The sequence below is a fragment of the Lacerta agilis genome, chromosome Z (assembly GCF_009819535.1).
Source record: "Lacerta agilis isolate rLacAgi1 chromosome Z, rLacAgi1.pri, whole genome shotgun sequence".
NCBI lineage: Eukaryota > Metazoa > Chordata > Lepidosauria > Squamata > Lacertidae > Lacerta > Lacerta agilis.
Genome location: NC_046331.1, coordinates 2,335,462 through 2,347,835, shown reverse-complemented (window position 1 = coordinate 2,347,835; position 12,374 = coordinate 2,335,462). Strand labels below are relative to the sequence as shown.

General features: G+C 46.1%; 1 protein-coding gene across 12 annotated transcripts in view; it reads right to left on the bottom strand.

Annotated features, from left to right (window-relative positions):
• Nucleotides 1-12,374, bottom strand: part of DNM1 (dynamin 1) — a 141,792-nt gene that overhangs the window by 3,899 nt on the left and 125,519 nt on the right. For 3 of the 12 annotated variants that reach the window (XM_033137362.1, XM_033137363.1, XR_004425811.1), the window contains exon 22: nucleotides 4,509-4,545. The exons of 8 other annotated variants lie outside the window; for them this stretch is intronic. In XM_033137362.1, the coding sequence (XP_032993253.1) occupies nucleotides 4,524-4,545 (22 nt within the window). In that variant the 3' untranslated portion in view covers nucleotides 4,509-4,523. Of the gene's footprint in view, nucleotides 1-4,508; nucleotides 4,546-12,374 lie in introns of those variants that run through there. One more of the 12 variants, XM_033137364.1, reaches the window with a different exon arrangement.

The window sequence follows — 12,374 nt, the reverse complement described above, 5'->3', positions numbered from 1 at the left end:
GAAGCAGGAAAGAGATGATGTTCTGGAAGCAAGTCAGTTACTGCAAAACTGCCGTGATGATGGAACACCAAGTTAGAGCCCCCCTGAGCTGCATGGTATACCTCTCACACCCCACAGCTACAGGTTCACTGGGGATGATACAGAGATGTGCCAAGGGGAAATCAGCACCTCCACCTGGACGCCACTGCTCTCCACTCACTCTCTTCCTCCACACCAATGGCCTTGATCAAACTTAGAAAGGCAAGGGCCGAAGTCTTACTATCATTGAAGGCAGGCAATGCTGTACTTACGCCACTGTCCAAAACAGGCCTTGAAAATTCATTCTAGTATTATGTAAGGATAATGCATCTACAATTAATTTTAGCACAACAAAGATCATGGTCTTTTCTAGATGCAGATTCATAAGTAGGTGGAGAATAGGTGGCCGGCATATGAAGAAGTTTAGATACCTGGGGCATTATGTTTTCCTCCACACTTTCTTGAGCTACCCCCACACAGATGGGCGGTAGAAGCTGCTCTGAGTACACTCCATTTTTTCCATAGTAAGGGAGCACAGTTTATCCCTGCTGCCGTGAAAGTATATAAGGCTAACATCTCATCTCAGCTGCTGTATGTCGTTCCAATATGGATTCAAGGATTTAGTTCAACAGCTGAGTGAGTTCTTTCGAACTTTCTGCACCCCCTTTTTGGAACCCCATAGTGAGTGCTAACTGCTGGTCAATGGCCAGAGGCTAGCCTTGCATCTATAGAATAAAAACAAGGCCAGATTTAACTGCCTCCCTTCTGCAACAGACTACTTTGCCCACTTGTGAGTAAACACCCCACAAGGACACAGGAATGGCACCTGGAATATTTCTTGGCTGATACAAAAAAACAGTAACAGAATCAGTGGCCTGTTCTAGGCTCAAAGGTCTCATAAGAAGATTCATGCTAATTTCCATTTGTATCTCATGCTTTTATCTTTGGTAATCGTATGTTAAGCAAGTGCGTGTTTTAATGCTCATGGCTTTTATTCTGTGTATGCTCTGTCTTGGTAGGTCTGTGACAATATAAAAAATGATTGATTAAATTTACAGGAGATACTCCCCACAATGGGACATTTTTCAAGACTTTACATTTATGTACAAAGACAAATATGTACAAAAGGTTTTCTATCTCTGCCTCTTCCATGTGACAGCAATTCCACAGCTTGCTGCCTTTGCCCACCCCTGCACTCACCTTTGGTCACACACACATTGTTCCTTAACAACACATTCATAATGCAGTCTTTCCCTTCCAAGATTCTGGGTGCTGTAGTTTTGTTATGGTTTGCTGGGAACTGGAACTCTGGGAGGGGTAAACTACAGTGCCCAGAATTCTGCAAGGGAAAGACTGCACTACAAATATGCTTAAAAGCTCAGTGTGATTTATTATACTGCCAAATTGTTCCTGCTTCACTGCTCCCCTAGCAACAAACAACCCCCAGGACAGGGGGCTTCCTAACTGGAGCTCGCTAGGGAGCAAGAAACCATCGTCCCTGCTTTGGATATACCAAAAGCCAAGGCTTTTTACCTTTTCTCTCTCTCATAACGGCTGTGGAACAGGCTATATGAGCCACCCAGAACGCTAGTTTGCTGTGCCAGCATGGCACCTGTCACCTGGCCCAGGCCACACCATTTTTAGAATCACGCTTCAAAAAACAAAACAAATCTGTCTGGTCCTCATGTTTATGAAGGGGGGGAACCTTTTTGCTTGTGTAACTGTTCTTGCACGCACACGCAAACATGCACACGAAGCAGGGAGGGGAACTGAATTACTGAATGTGTAATAAATCCTGTTAATCTAAGTAGAGTTATGTAATGCACATTATTATTATCTCTGCTACTCTTAGAACCTGTCCTTCTCAGCTGCAGAATCTGCAACTGGGTATCTTTACTGCCCCCCGGGCCCTATTAATACTCATTTCCTCATTGCCAAAGTATCTCTTTTGCTGCCCTACCTTTTGTTGTGAATTCTCTTCCTACCTTAACTGGAAACCCCAAAGAGAATAATGCTTGCCAAGGCCCTTCTTTGGTGTTCAACAAATATGCTGCTGCAAAGTTTTGGAAGAGAGAAAGGAAGATAGAAGCAGAGAAGGCAAGAAAGGCTTAGAAAGGCTCTCTTGTTGCAATGAAGAAAAAAATGGGTACAGGGATCAGAAGGTGGAATAAAGTTTACAGCACGAAGTTCAAGTGAGATGCCTGACTCCTAGTCTTTTCACATTTACAGGTTCAATGTGGAACAAGATGACTAAATCTCAAGGCAGTAGGGGTGTAATGGTTAGAGTGCTGCACTTAAGACTAGGGAGAATTGGGCTCAAAGCTTTCTGAGCCAGTCGCTGTCACACAACCAAAACAACATCACAAGGTTGTGAAGATAAAGGTAAGGAACCATGGACATTATCCCGAACATATCTAGATAGATCAAAGAACTTACTGAGACTTGGTCACCTTGTTTAGGAACAACTAAAGCAGCGTTCCATGGCAGGGGTGTGGCCATGAAATTTGTGCATCCCTGAGTGTCAGCATGTGAGGCTTGAGAGTCACAACACACCAAGTAAAAGAGTACCAAGGGATATGGAACCAGAACCCCAAAGGAGTTAGTTTAAGCACATTCAGTGGGAAGTCTGAGACCCAGCAACTTTTATTGCAAGCTGCTGTGTTTCACAAGGAGGGTGCTGTGTGGCAGTGGTGGGGGTTTGGGGGTGGGGTTGGGATGTTTCCTAAGTCACAGAGCTTGGAATGAACTAGTCCAGCTGAACAAAGTTCACTGAACTGGTTCACAAACCTCTGGACTACACCTGAAAGTAGTTCCCATAATTGTCGGGTAAAATAAAGGTGAATTAAAGTTCATTTTGGGGTAGAATTCTGAATGATTTGGGGGTCTTTGTGTCCATTCCCTCCTGGACTAGCTTTCATTTTTTTTAAAAAAAAAGCGAGTCAATCAGGAAGTTAGTAAGCAAAACATTGATGCAATGTCCTAAGGCTTATTAGGCAGATACTATGCTCTGCTGTTGCTGAGTATGTTGTGTCACTTAATCACTGTTGCTAAGCGATCAGAAGGAAGGGATGTGAGGCATCTCCTATATCCCGCTGAAGAGAGTCATTCTTCCAACAGGAGCAGCTTGCTGTGAGAACTGTGTACAGTTACAGGAATAAAGCAGACGATGCCTTGTGCCTTTAACAACTGTGTTGCTGGCACAACTTAAACAGGACAAGCCTTTTCTAGTTTAGGTGCAGGTAAAGGTAAAGGTAAAGGGGCCCCTGACCATCAGGTCCAGTCGTGTCCGACTCTGGGGTTGCGGCGCTCATCTCGCTCTATAGGCCAAGGGAGCCGGCGTTTGTCCGCAGACAGCTTCCGGGTCATGTGGCCAGCATGACAAAGCTGCTTCTGGCGAACCAGAGCAGCACACGGAAACACCGTTTACCTTCCCGCTGGAGCGGTCCCTATTTATCTACTTGCACTTTAATGTGCTTTCGAACTGCTAGGTGGGCAGGAGCTGGGACCGAGCAACGGGAGCTCACCCCGTGGCAGGGATTCGAACCGCCGACCTTCTGATCAGCAAGCCCTAGACTCTGTGGTTTAACCCACAGCGCCACCTGGGTCCAAGGTGCAGGTGCCACCCCCTTTATGGGTGATCAACTGTGCAACCGTGTATATTCACTGCGTCGGGAAAATATTAAATGATTCACTTCAAACCCAGCGGAAGAGAGCTGGAAAGTCTTCGTGGTTTGCAAGGAGACTGAACCCAGAGACCCAAGTGGACGTCAATGAGAGTGGAGAAAGCCCCCAAGAGACTTGGTCTTGCTCTGGTGCCAGCCCAACTGAAGTGTATGGGAGTGCACAGGATGGGAAAAAAAAGCTCACCAGGGCCTAATTTCTCCTGCTGAATCTGAAGGGAAGCAATGCTAGGGACATAATTCCAGACATAGGGATGGACATGAGGAACAGAAGTTTTTTTAAGCAGATGAAGGACCTTGGGTAGCAGAAGGTGATGGGAGAGGCTTCCCTCTTTTCCTGAGTCCAGTCAGAGGAGAGGATCCTGGGATGGAAGGACCAGTGGTCTGCTTTGGCCAATGTTTGTGGAAGAAAGCTTGGGGAGAAAAGATCTTTAATAATGGTGCACCCTTCACAAACTCACTCTCTTCCTCCCTCCCTCTCAAAATCATGTTCCTAACCGTCCAATTCCATGGGACTTAAGAGGACTATTAGGGATGGTGGTCGGGAAAATTATTTTCTTTCCACATAATTTAAATTAATTGCAGCAAAAAAAAAAAAAAATCCCACCACATTTCCACTACAACGCTCTAACGAGCAGGAATTTGCAGGGCCTGCTTCTGAAGACCAGGATATCTATAAGAACTACCTAGGAGAGGCAGGTGGCAGGACAGGGGAATGGGAAGGCATGGCTGGGTGGGATAAGACTAACACTGAGTCATGCATCACTAGAGGCTGAGGGAGGCAGGGGTGAGTGGGAGTGAAGAACGTACCGTAGCTGCCAATCTTCAAGGGTCACTGATAGTGATTCTGAAAGACAACACGAGAGCAACATGGCTGTTCAGACAATTTGAGGCAAGAGGCCACGCAAGTCTGGAAAATGAGTCACACACTCGTGTGCACATGCACACGTGCGTGCACACAGATACTTGTGAAAAAGCACAATGACCAATACTGCATACATGTGCACGGACAATGAAAGGAAGGTGGAAATCTGCAGCTGCACCCACCCACCCCACACGACCACACACACAAAGGATGTCTGCATCCTCGCATACCACAATTCCATTGCAAGATACAAAACTGTGCCTGCACCAGCATGTACAACAGACGCATACGACACACGCTAGGACACTTGCATCCGTTGCACACTCACGCAGCTGCAGCCATGCACACCTGTGCAAGAGCCGACATTTTCAGCCACCCACAGATATGTGGCCGCTGGCACTTTAAGGGCAGTGGCACACAAAAGGACTGGCAGGCTGTGTACAAACTTACCTGCCTCCAGAAGTGAGTGCAGGGTATTCTCTCCTCCACTGCCAGGGCCAGCCCTATCACTAGATGAAATGAGGCAGCTGCCTTGGGCAGCAGGTGCTTGGGGGTGGGCGTGAACGTGCAGAGCGGTGGCGAAGGTGTTGGAGGACAGAGCTGAGCCTGCGCCCGCTAAGCACTACTCCTGCCCTCAGGTGCAGCGGAAGGCCTTGCTCTGGAACCCATGCTGGGGTACATGGTGTGTAAAAGGTATGAAATAAAATAATATTTTGAATGTTTTAATGAGTCATATTTTTTTGTTTTACCCTGTTTCATTGTTTTAGTCTGTTTGTAAACTACTCTGAGGTTTATTTTTTGTGTTTTTTTACAATCAAGGTTGTATAAATTTTATGAATTAAAAATAATAAATAAGACTTAACTAGCAGCCTGACTGACTTCTAGATGTGGAGGGCAAATGGGGAGGGGGGAGGGAGCCATCTGGTTCTTCACCAGAGGCAGCAAAATGTGCTGGACGGCCTTGCCAAGCAGACTCAAGCAAATTACCGTTACTTCTGCCCCTCCCTCCCTCCACATTTCAGGGGGGCTTTTAAAAACCCACACCGTTCCCGCCCCCCCCCCCCATATCTACTCAGAAGTGTTTTCACTGATGCATACTCCCAGGTAAGTGGGTATAGGATTGCAGCCTTAACCTATTAGCTGTCCCCAGTTAATGTGGCAGCCGATAATTCTAAACATATGCAAGCACTTATAAAAACTGCAAATAGAAAGCGCCATCTTTAAAAATATATGCCTCCCCCTTCTCTCTATCTTCTAAGATGACTCTTCTAAGATGATGTCCGCTACAACCTATGGGTCATCTGAAATTAAAAAGAGGGGATGCTTCTTGCTTCAGAAACAGTAAGTAAATGTATGTGCACTTAATCCACAAGTAACCAATTCAAAAGTCCTATGTCTTATTAGAATTCATTTCTTTAGGTTGCATCCTTAATAATAGTTAATTGTTACGTGTGCTCAACCCTTTACCACCTGGAATTTGTATAGATATTAATCTACCCCAAAATACTCCACACACAAAACAAGGTGAAGGCTTTACACTCGTGTGCACAGGCTGTCTCTCTCTCATGCACACATTTCAAAGAAAGCAAACAAAGATTTGACACCCATTGATGAAGTGCATGCGCGCGCACTCGCACACACACACACAAACGTTTGTAGCTCAAAGGCTGAAACGCTGGGCCCCATTCAGTATTCCCCACGCAATGTGGTAAGGCCAAAGAAGAAAAACAAAAGAAGAAGAAACAGAACAGCAACAAATGAAGATGGTTGTCTGCTCACTTGTGGCCAGCAAACTCAAGCCCAACTGCCCAATGTGAACTCTCTTATTCTATATACAAGAGATGGAGCAAGGAGGACTGAACTTGCCATCTGGGGGCTGTTGACCAATGAGTAGGAGTGGGCCAACGACGGGGTGGAATAAAAGAGTTGGGAGGGGAGAGAAAGAGGGAGAGAGCTTCTGGAAACTCTTGGAAATCATTCGAGCCGAGCTACTCAAGTATTATCAACACTTTGGCATCTTAAAGACTAACAAATATTGCTGTAGCATAAGCACCTGTGGACATTGAGTCTCCTTGTGGCCCAGAAGAAGTTTGTGTTAGGTCTCTAATGTATTATAAGACTGTCTTTAAAATGCAACAGCCTAACAGGTCTGCTTTTCTGGACGCTGTCAGAATGTCATACTGTGTATATTTCTTTCTCTGAGACATGAATGGTTGCAGAGATGTAGCAAGGTCAGGTGGTACCCGGTAAAAAAAAAAGGTCACCCCACATTGCAATTTTTAGGGAGGGTACCCCAAAGTTGCATAGAACCAGCCGTCGGGGATGCGAGTGCCGCCCGCCGAGAGGTGCCAGGCTGATCGCTGGGTGTATTTGCGCAATCAGTGGGCAGATTTTCACGACAAAATCCGCCCGCCGGGGCTGTGAGCACCGCTATGCTGATACGCCCGGGGGGGGGTTGTCACCTCCCCCAGGCATGACACCCAGGGCGGACCACATCCCCTGCACCCCTCCTTGTGATGCCCCTAGAATCATAGAATCATAGAGTTGGAAGAGACCACAAGGGCCATCCAGTCCAACCCCCTGCCAAGCAGGAAACACCAAGCAGGAAACCTGAATGGTTGTATCCAATAGGGTTAATCCTAAAGCATCGAAATGATCCACACTTGCTCTCGGTATGTTTCCAGGCACAATTCAGAGTGTTGGTGCTGAGCTGTAGATCCCTGAACGGCCTCAACCCAGTATACCTGAAGGAGCGTCTCCACCCCATCATTCAGTCTAGCTCCAAGGGCCTTCTGGCAGTTCCCTCACTGTGAGAAGCAAAGTTACAGGGAACCAGGAACAGGGCCTTCTCGGTAGTGGTACCCACCCTGTGGAATGTCCTCCGATCAGATGTCAAGGAAATAAACAACTATCTGACTTTTAGAAGACATCTGTAGGCAGCCCTGTATAGAGAAGTTTTTAATGTTGGATGTTTTCTTGTGTTTTTAATATTCTGTTGGGAGCTGCCCAGAGTGGTTGGGGCAACCCAGCCGGATGGGTGGGGTACAAATAAAAAAATTACCGTATTTACTCAAGTCTAATGCACCATCAAATCTAATGTGCACCTCAATGTTCAGAACCCTGAAAGCAGAAAGAGTATTTGCTGGCAAATGTAAATGTGCTGTCGAATCTAATGCACACCTTAATTATCACAACGTAATTTGGCGAAAAAAGGTAAGCATTAGATTCATGTAGATATGGTATTATTATTATTGTTATTGGTCCTACTCAAAACAGACCCATTGAAACTGATGGGCAGGACTAACTTAGGTGCACTGTTTTAAATGGGTTTGCTCTGACTGGTCACTTTCATGTTTCAGCTGAACAATGCAAACAACAAGCTCCTACGCTCTTCCTTGACCCATCCAGTCCTGGCAGCCTCTAGACATTTAGCCAGAGGTTCAGGAAGAGACATGTAGGTAAAACCTACTTCTGTGCAATTGTGGAAATGCCCCTCCCCCAAGTCAGGCTTCCACAACCTTGGCCCTCCAGATGTTTTGAGACTACAATTCCCAGCATCCCTCACCACTGGTCCTGCTACCTAGGGATCATGGGAGTTGTAGGTCAAAAACATCTGGAGGGCCGAGGTTGAGGAAGCCTGCTCTAAGTCATGGGCATAGCCAGGATTTATTGGGGAGGGCATGCTTCATGTTTTGGGGGGGGCATTTTATCTGCAACGCAATTGGTCAGTTAGTTATTTTTATTTATTTTCTTGATTTTTTGAGGGCAGCTCTCCCCCCCCCCCAACAACACCCATGCTCTAAGTGTCCACAAAACAGCTTCTGATGATCTTAAAAGGAGAAGCATTTCAGAGCAGGGAAGAAATACAGATCCCAGAAGCCAGCTGACTGGATCACATGGCCTGGGCCACAATGTCTCCCGTCCGATGTCAGATGGACAGGAGATCAGAGGTGTGGTTCTTAGGAGTCAGGTGTGTGCAAACACAAACACACTTTCCTTACACTATTCTTTGCTGCTGCCTGGCAGTGGCCCTGGGCCCAGAAACCAAACATTTGCAAGGGGGGAATGTGGCATTGTGTAGGAGATAAAAGTCAGAGAGGAGATGAAGTAGAGAGCAAAACCTCATTCATTTCAGCCTGCCTGTATATAGAATATATAATCCATGAGGAAGAGAGAGAGAGAGAGAGAAGAGAGAGAGAGAGAGAATGGCAATGGAGAAATGTGTTGGGGAGATGGGGAGAACAGCACACAGAGGTAAAGCAGCAGAAAGTAAAACAGATTATAACTGATTTTTTTAAAAAAGGAAAGGGAACAAGAAAATGGCAGGGGGCAGAGAGAAGAAAGGAGAGAGAGAAGCAAGAGCAGGCAACAGTACAGACAGCAGCAGCAGCAGCAGCAGTTGCACATGGTAACAGGCCCTGGGCAAGGGATGCTGAAAACGAGGAATTGGGCCTGCAGAGAAGACCTGAACATCTAGAAAGCAGGTGGGTATAACTAACCATTTGCATGCCAAAGTGTTGCTTTTTCACTATTATTACAGTTGTACCTCGGGTTACGTACGCTTCGGGTTACGTACTCCCGTAACCTGGAAGTGTAACCTGCTGCGTGCGCAATCCGCACATGCGCAGAAGTGTTCTGCGCACTTTGCGCATGCACAAAACGCGTTGTTCGGGTTACGTACAGCGACCCGGAACCAATTAAGTACGTAACCCGAGGTACGACTGTATTATTATTATTATTGCAACCAACACATAAGCCAGTGTCCTGCACCTTCTCCAAGCTCGTCCATGCCTGATCCTAATCTAGATTTCTGGTGTGTTTGCAGAGCAAAAATCTGGTTGGAACAAAGCCCCACTCAGCCATGCAAGGTTATTATCAGTGACCACCGTCCTGTACCCAAGTGGACATCGGTGTCAGTGACCAGTCTATAAACCCTTACAATCAGATACCGATATGAGAGACGGGCCCTCCCCAGAAAGGGCGCCTTCTGTCCCACAGCAGCATCCATGAACTTACACAGCAAATTGTCACAGACAGCGAAGGGATGTGCTGCTCTTTTTATGAACCCACAAACCTCTGGGTAGGCGATGCCTGCATGAGAGCTGCAGGCAGAAAGTGTGGAGTTTTCCTCTCGGCACTGCAAAGCTGAGATTTCCCTCTGGACTTACCTCTGACTCCATCCTGTAACAAGTATGCCCAGACAAGTAAGAGTGGTACAGCTGAATAGCCCAGAGCTGGGATTGGGGAAATTATAATTTTCTAGAAGCTAAGGTTTTATCAAACGATAATGTGAAGGAACAGCAAATGGAACCTAGTGGGCTCCCTGAATCACCAACTGGAACAAACACAAGCTAAATCTTGCATCACCACTAGTGAAGGGGCACCATCTCCTACACCAAAGGGCAGGAAGATGGCTTAAGGGGCCCAGGGCAGTCTGCATGGAGTTTTCCTCTCCAACATCTCTCTACTCCCCAGCACCTGCCACCTGGGGAATCCACTTCACTCTGCCTCATGGCAGAGTGTATCTGCACCACAGACTTAAACTGGTGAAACAGCCATTCCTTCTTCCTAGTAAACTGCCCTGGGACGTATAGTTGAGGAGGTTGGTGATGGGGGAACCCCCAGCAGGGCATTCTCAGCAAACTGCAACTCCTGAGATTTGTTAAACCAATCTCAGTTTGTAGGACAGATGAATTGCTAACGACTTAAGTCTTCTCACTGTTCAAGGAGTGCAAAAACAAAAACAAAAACAGGAGCATAGTAAAGGTTAATGTGATCAGTTACAGGAAGGTAGCTGTGTTGGTCTGCCGTAGTCAAAACGAAATAAAAAAATTCCTTCCAGTAGCACCTTAGAGACCAGCTAAGTTTGTTCTTGGTATAAGCGTTAGTGTGCATGCACACTTCTTCAGATACAATGAAACAGAAGTCACCAGACCCTTAAATATAGTGGGAAGGTGGGGAGGGGTATTACTCAGAAGGGTGGTGGGAATGGGGGATTGGCTGAAGAGAGAGACCTGGTCTGAATAGAGACATTGGATTCTTATCTCATTATACAAGATATACTGTAGCTATTTTTAGCCATCTCACCCCTTGCTTTTTCCTGTAAGACCAATTGCAGTCGTTAACAGCCGTCAACAGGTTTTCCACACCTACCAGCCAATCCCCCATTCCCACCTCCCTTCTGAGTAATACCCCTCCCCACCCTCTCACTATATAGAAGGGTCTGGTGACTTCTGTTTCAGTGTATCTGAAGAAGTGTGCATGCACACGAAAGCTCATACCAATGACAAACTTAGTTGGTCTCTAAGGTGCTACTGGAAGGATTTTTTTTATCTTGTTTCGTTAATGTGATCAAACAGCCTCATGTTCAATGACAGAAAAGTCTTGATCCGTGTTTTCAACTCAAGTCAAGGGCTTAGCCAGGAAATTCTGCTAATTGAGAAGATAAGGCAAATCCTGGCCAACTCCTTTAAGACACCCTGAGCAGCCTTTCTCAGTAGGAAGCAACGCTGAAACAAAATCTTTATCGACAATCTTCCCACAGCAGCTTCTCAAGTTCAGGTATTTGAAATGAAGCATTTATTGCTAGTTCACTACTCACATGTTAAAAAAAAAACCCAATACCAGCTCTGGACAGCTACTTGCTATTTAAACAAACAAACAAACAAATAAAAGACAGCCTTCTTTTGCTTAAGATCAGCAGTTAAATATCACCAACAAAACTCTTCCCAAATGTTTCTGTTTCATTTGCAAAACAAAGTATTTCCAGACACACAAAACCACGTGCAGCAGCCTGGTCTTATACATGTCTGTCTGTTATCAAGGCCCACCGCATTCCGCAGGTCATGCTCCCATTGTGTGACTTAGCAGTGCAAGCCTCCCAACCATATTTACCCAGAAGTAAGTCTTATTGAAGTCAATGGGGCTTAATTCCCAGGCAGGTGGGTCAGGACTGCAGCCTAAGTTCTTGGTAAACATGCATAGAGTTACGCGTATTTACTTGGGAGTACCTCCACTGAACTCGTTTGGACTGATCTTCAAGTAAAAGTCCATGGTGCTGTTCTATAGGAAACAAGTTTCCCTATCATTCTCAGTTGTAGTCTTCTGCATGCCAGGCCCAAAGTGCAACACCTTATTCTGGCTAAACTTTCTTCATGTTATAGTAAGAGAAGTCGGCAGAACCATGTTTCCTCCAGGGAGGACCTGGTTGCTCTGGCTGGAGTGTGGGGGGGGGTCTGTTTCTATGAGGCTCTCTACCTTGGAAATTAATCACAAAAGGGGTGAAATACAGTTCTCCTCCCCAATCAATAATATAACACTTTCTTTCTTGCAAGAACCACTGGGCAGGTAGGGTGGTGTCACACAAGGAAGCCCTAAGACTCTTAGACTGAAGTGACTTCCTACTCTGGTTGAAAGCCTTACATCAGAAAAGGATAGAAAATGCTTAGAAAGAAATTCTCTAGATCTCTCACTTACATCTTGCGCTCCCAGGCGCTCAAAGGTCTGGGGGGCAGTGGCTCATGAGACAGATTTACATAAAATTTGCATAAGTAGTTCCTGTTTGTACTGACTTGGCCTCTGCTAAATTTTGGAACGTGCTTCCTTATAATCATGCCCACATTTCCCTGGCTGCCAGGATGGGCAACCTCTTTCTAAGCAAAGTTCTAAAAACGGTGGAAGAAGGTGATTTGGGGCCTACTATGAAAGGCATAGGAGCCAGGACTGTCCCAGGCTTCTCCCTTGCACCTAGCCATTACGACAGACCTTCTTCAACACCAGCACACCACTCCAGGCAGTGCTGCTGCCTCCAA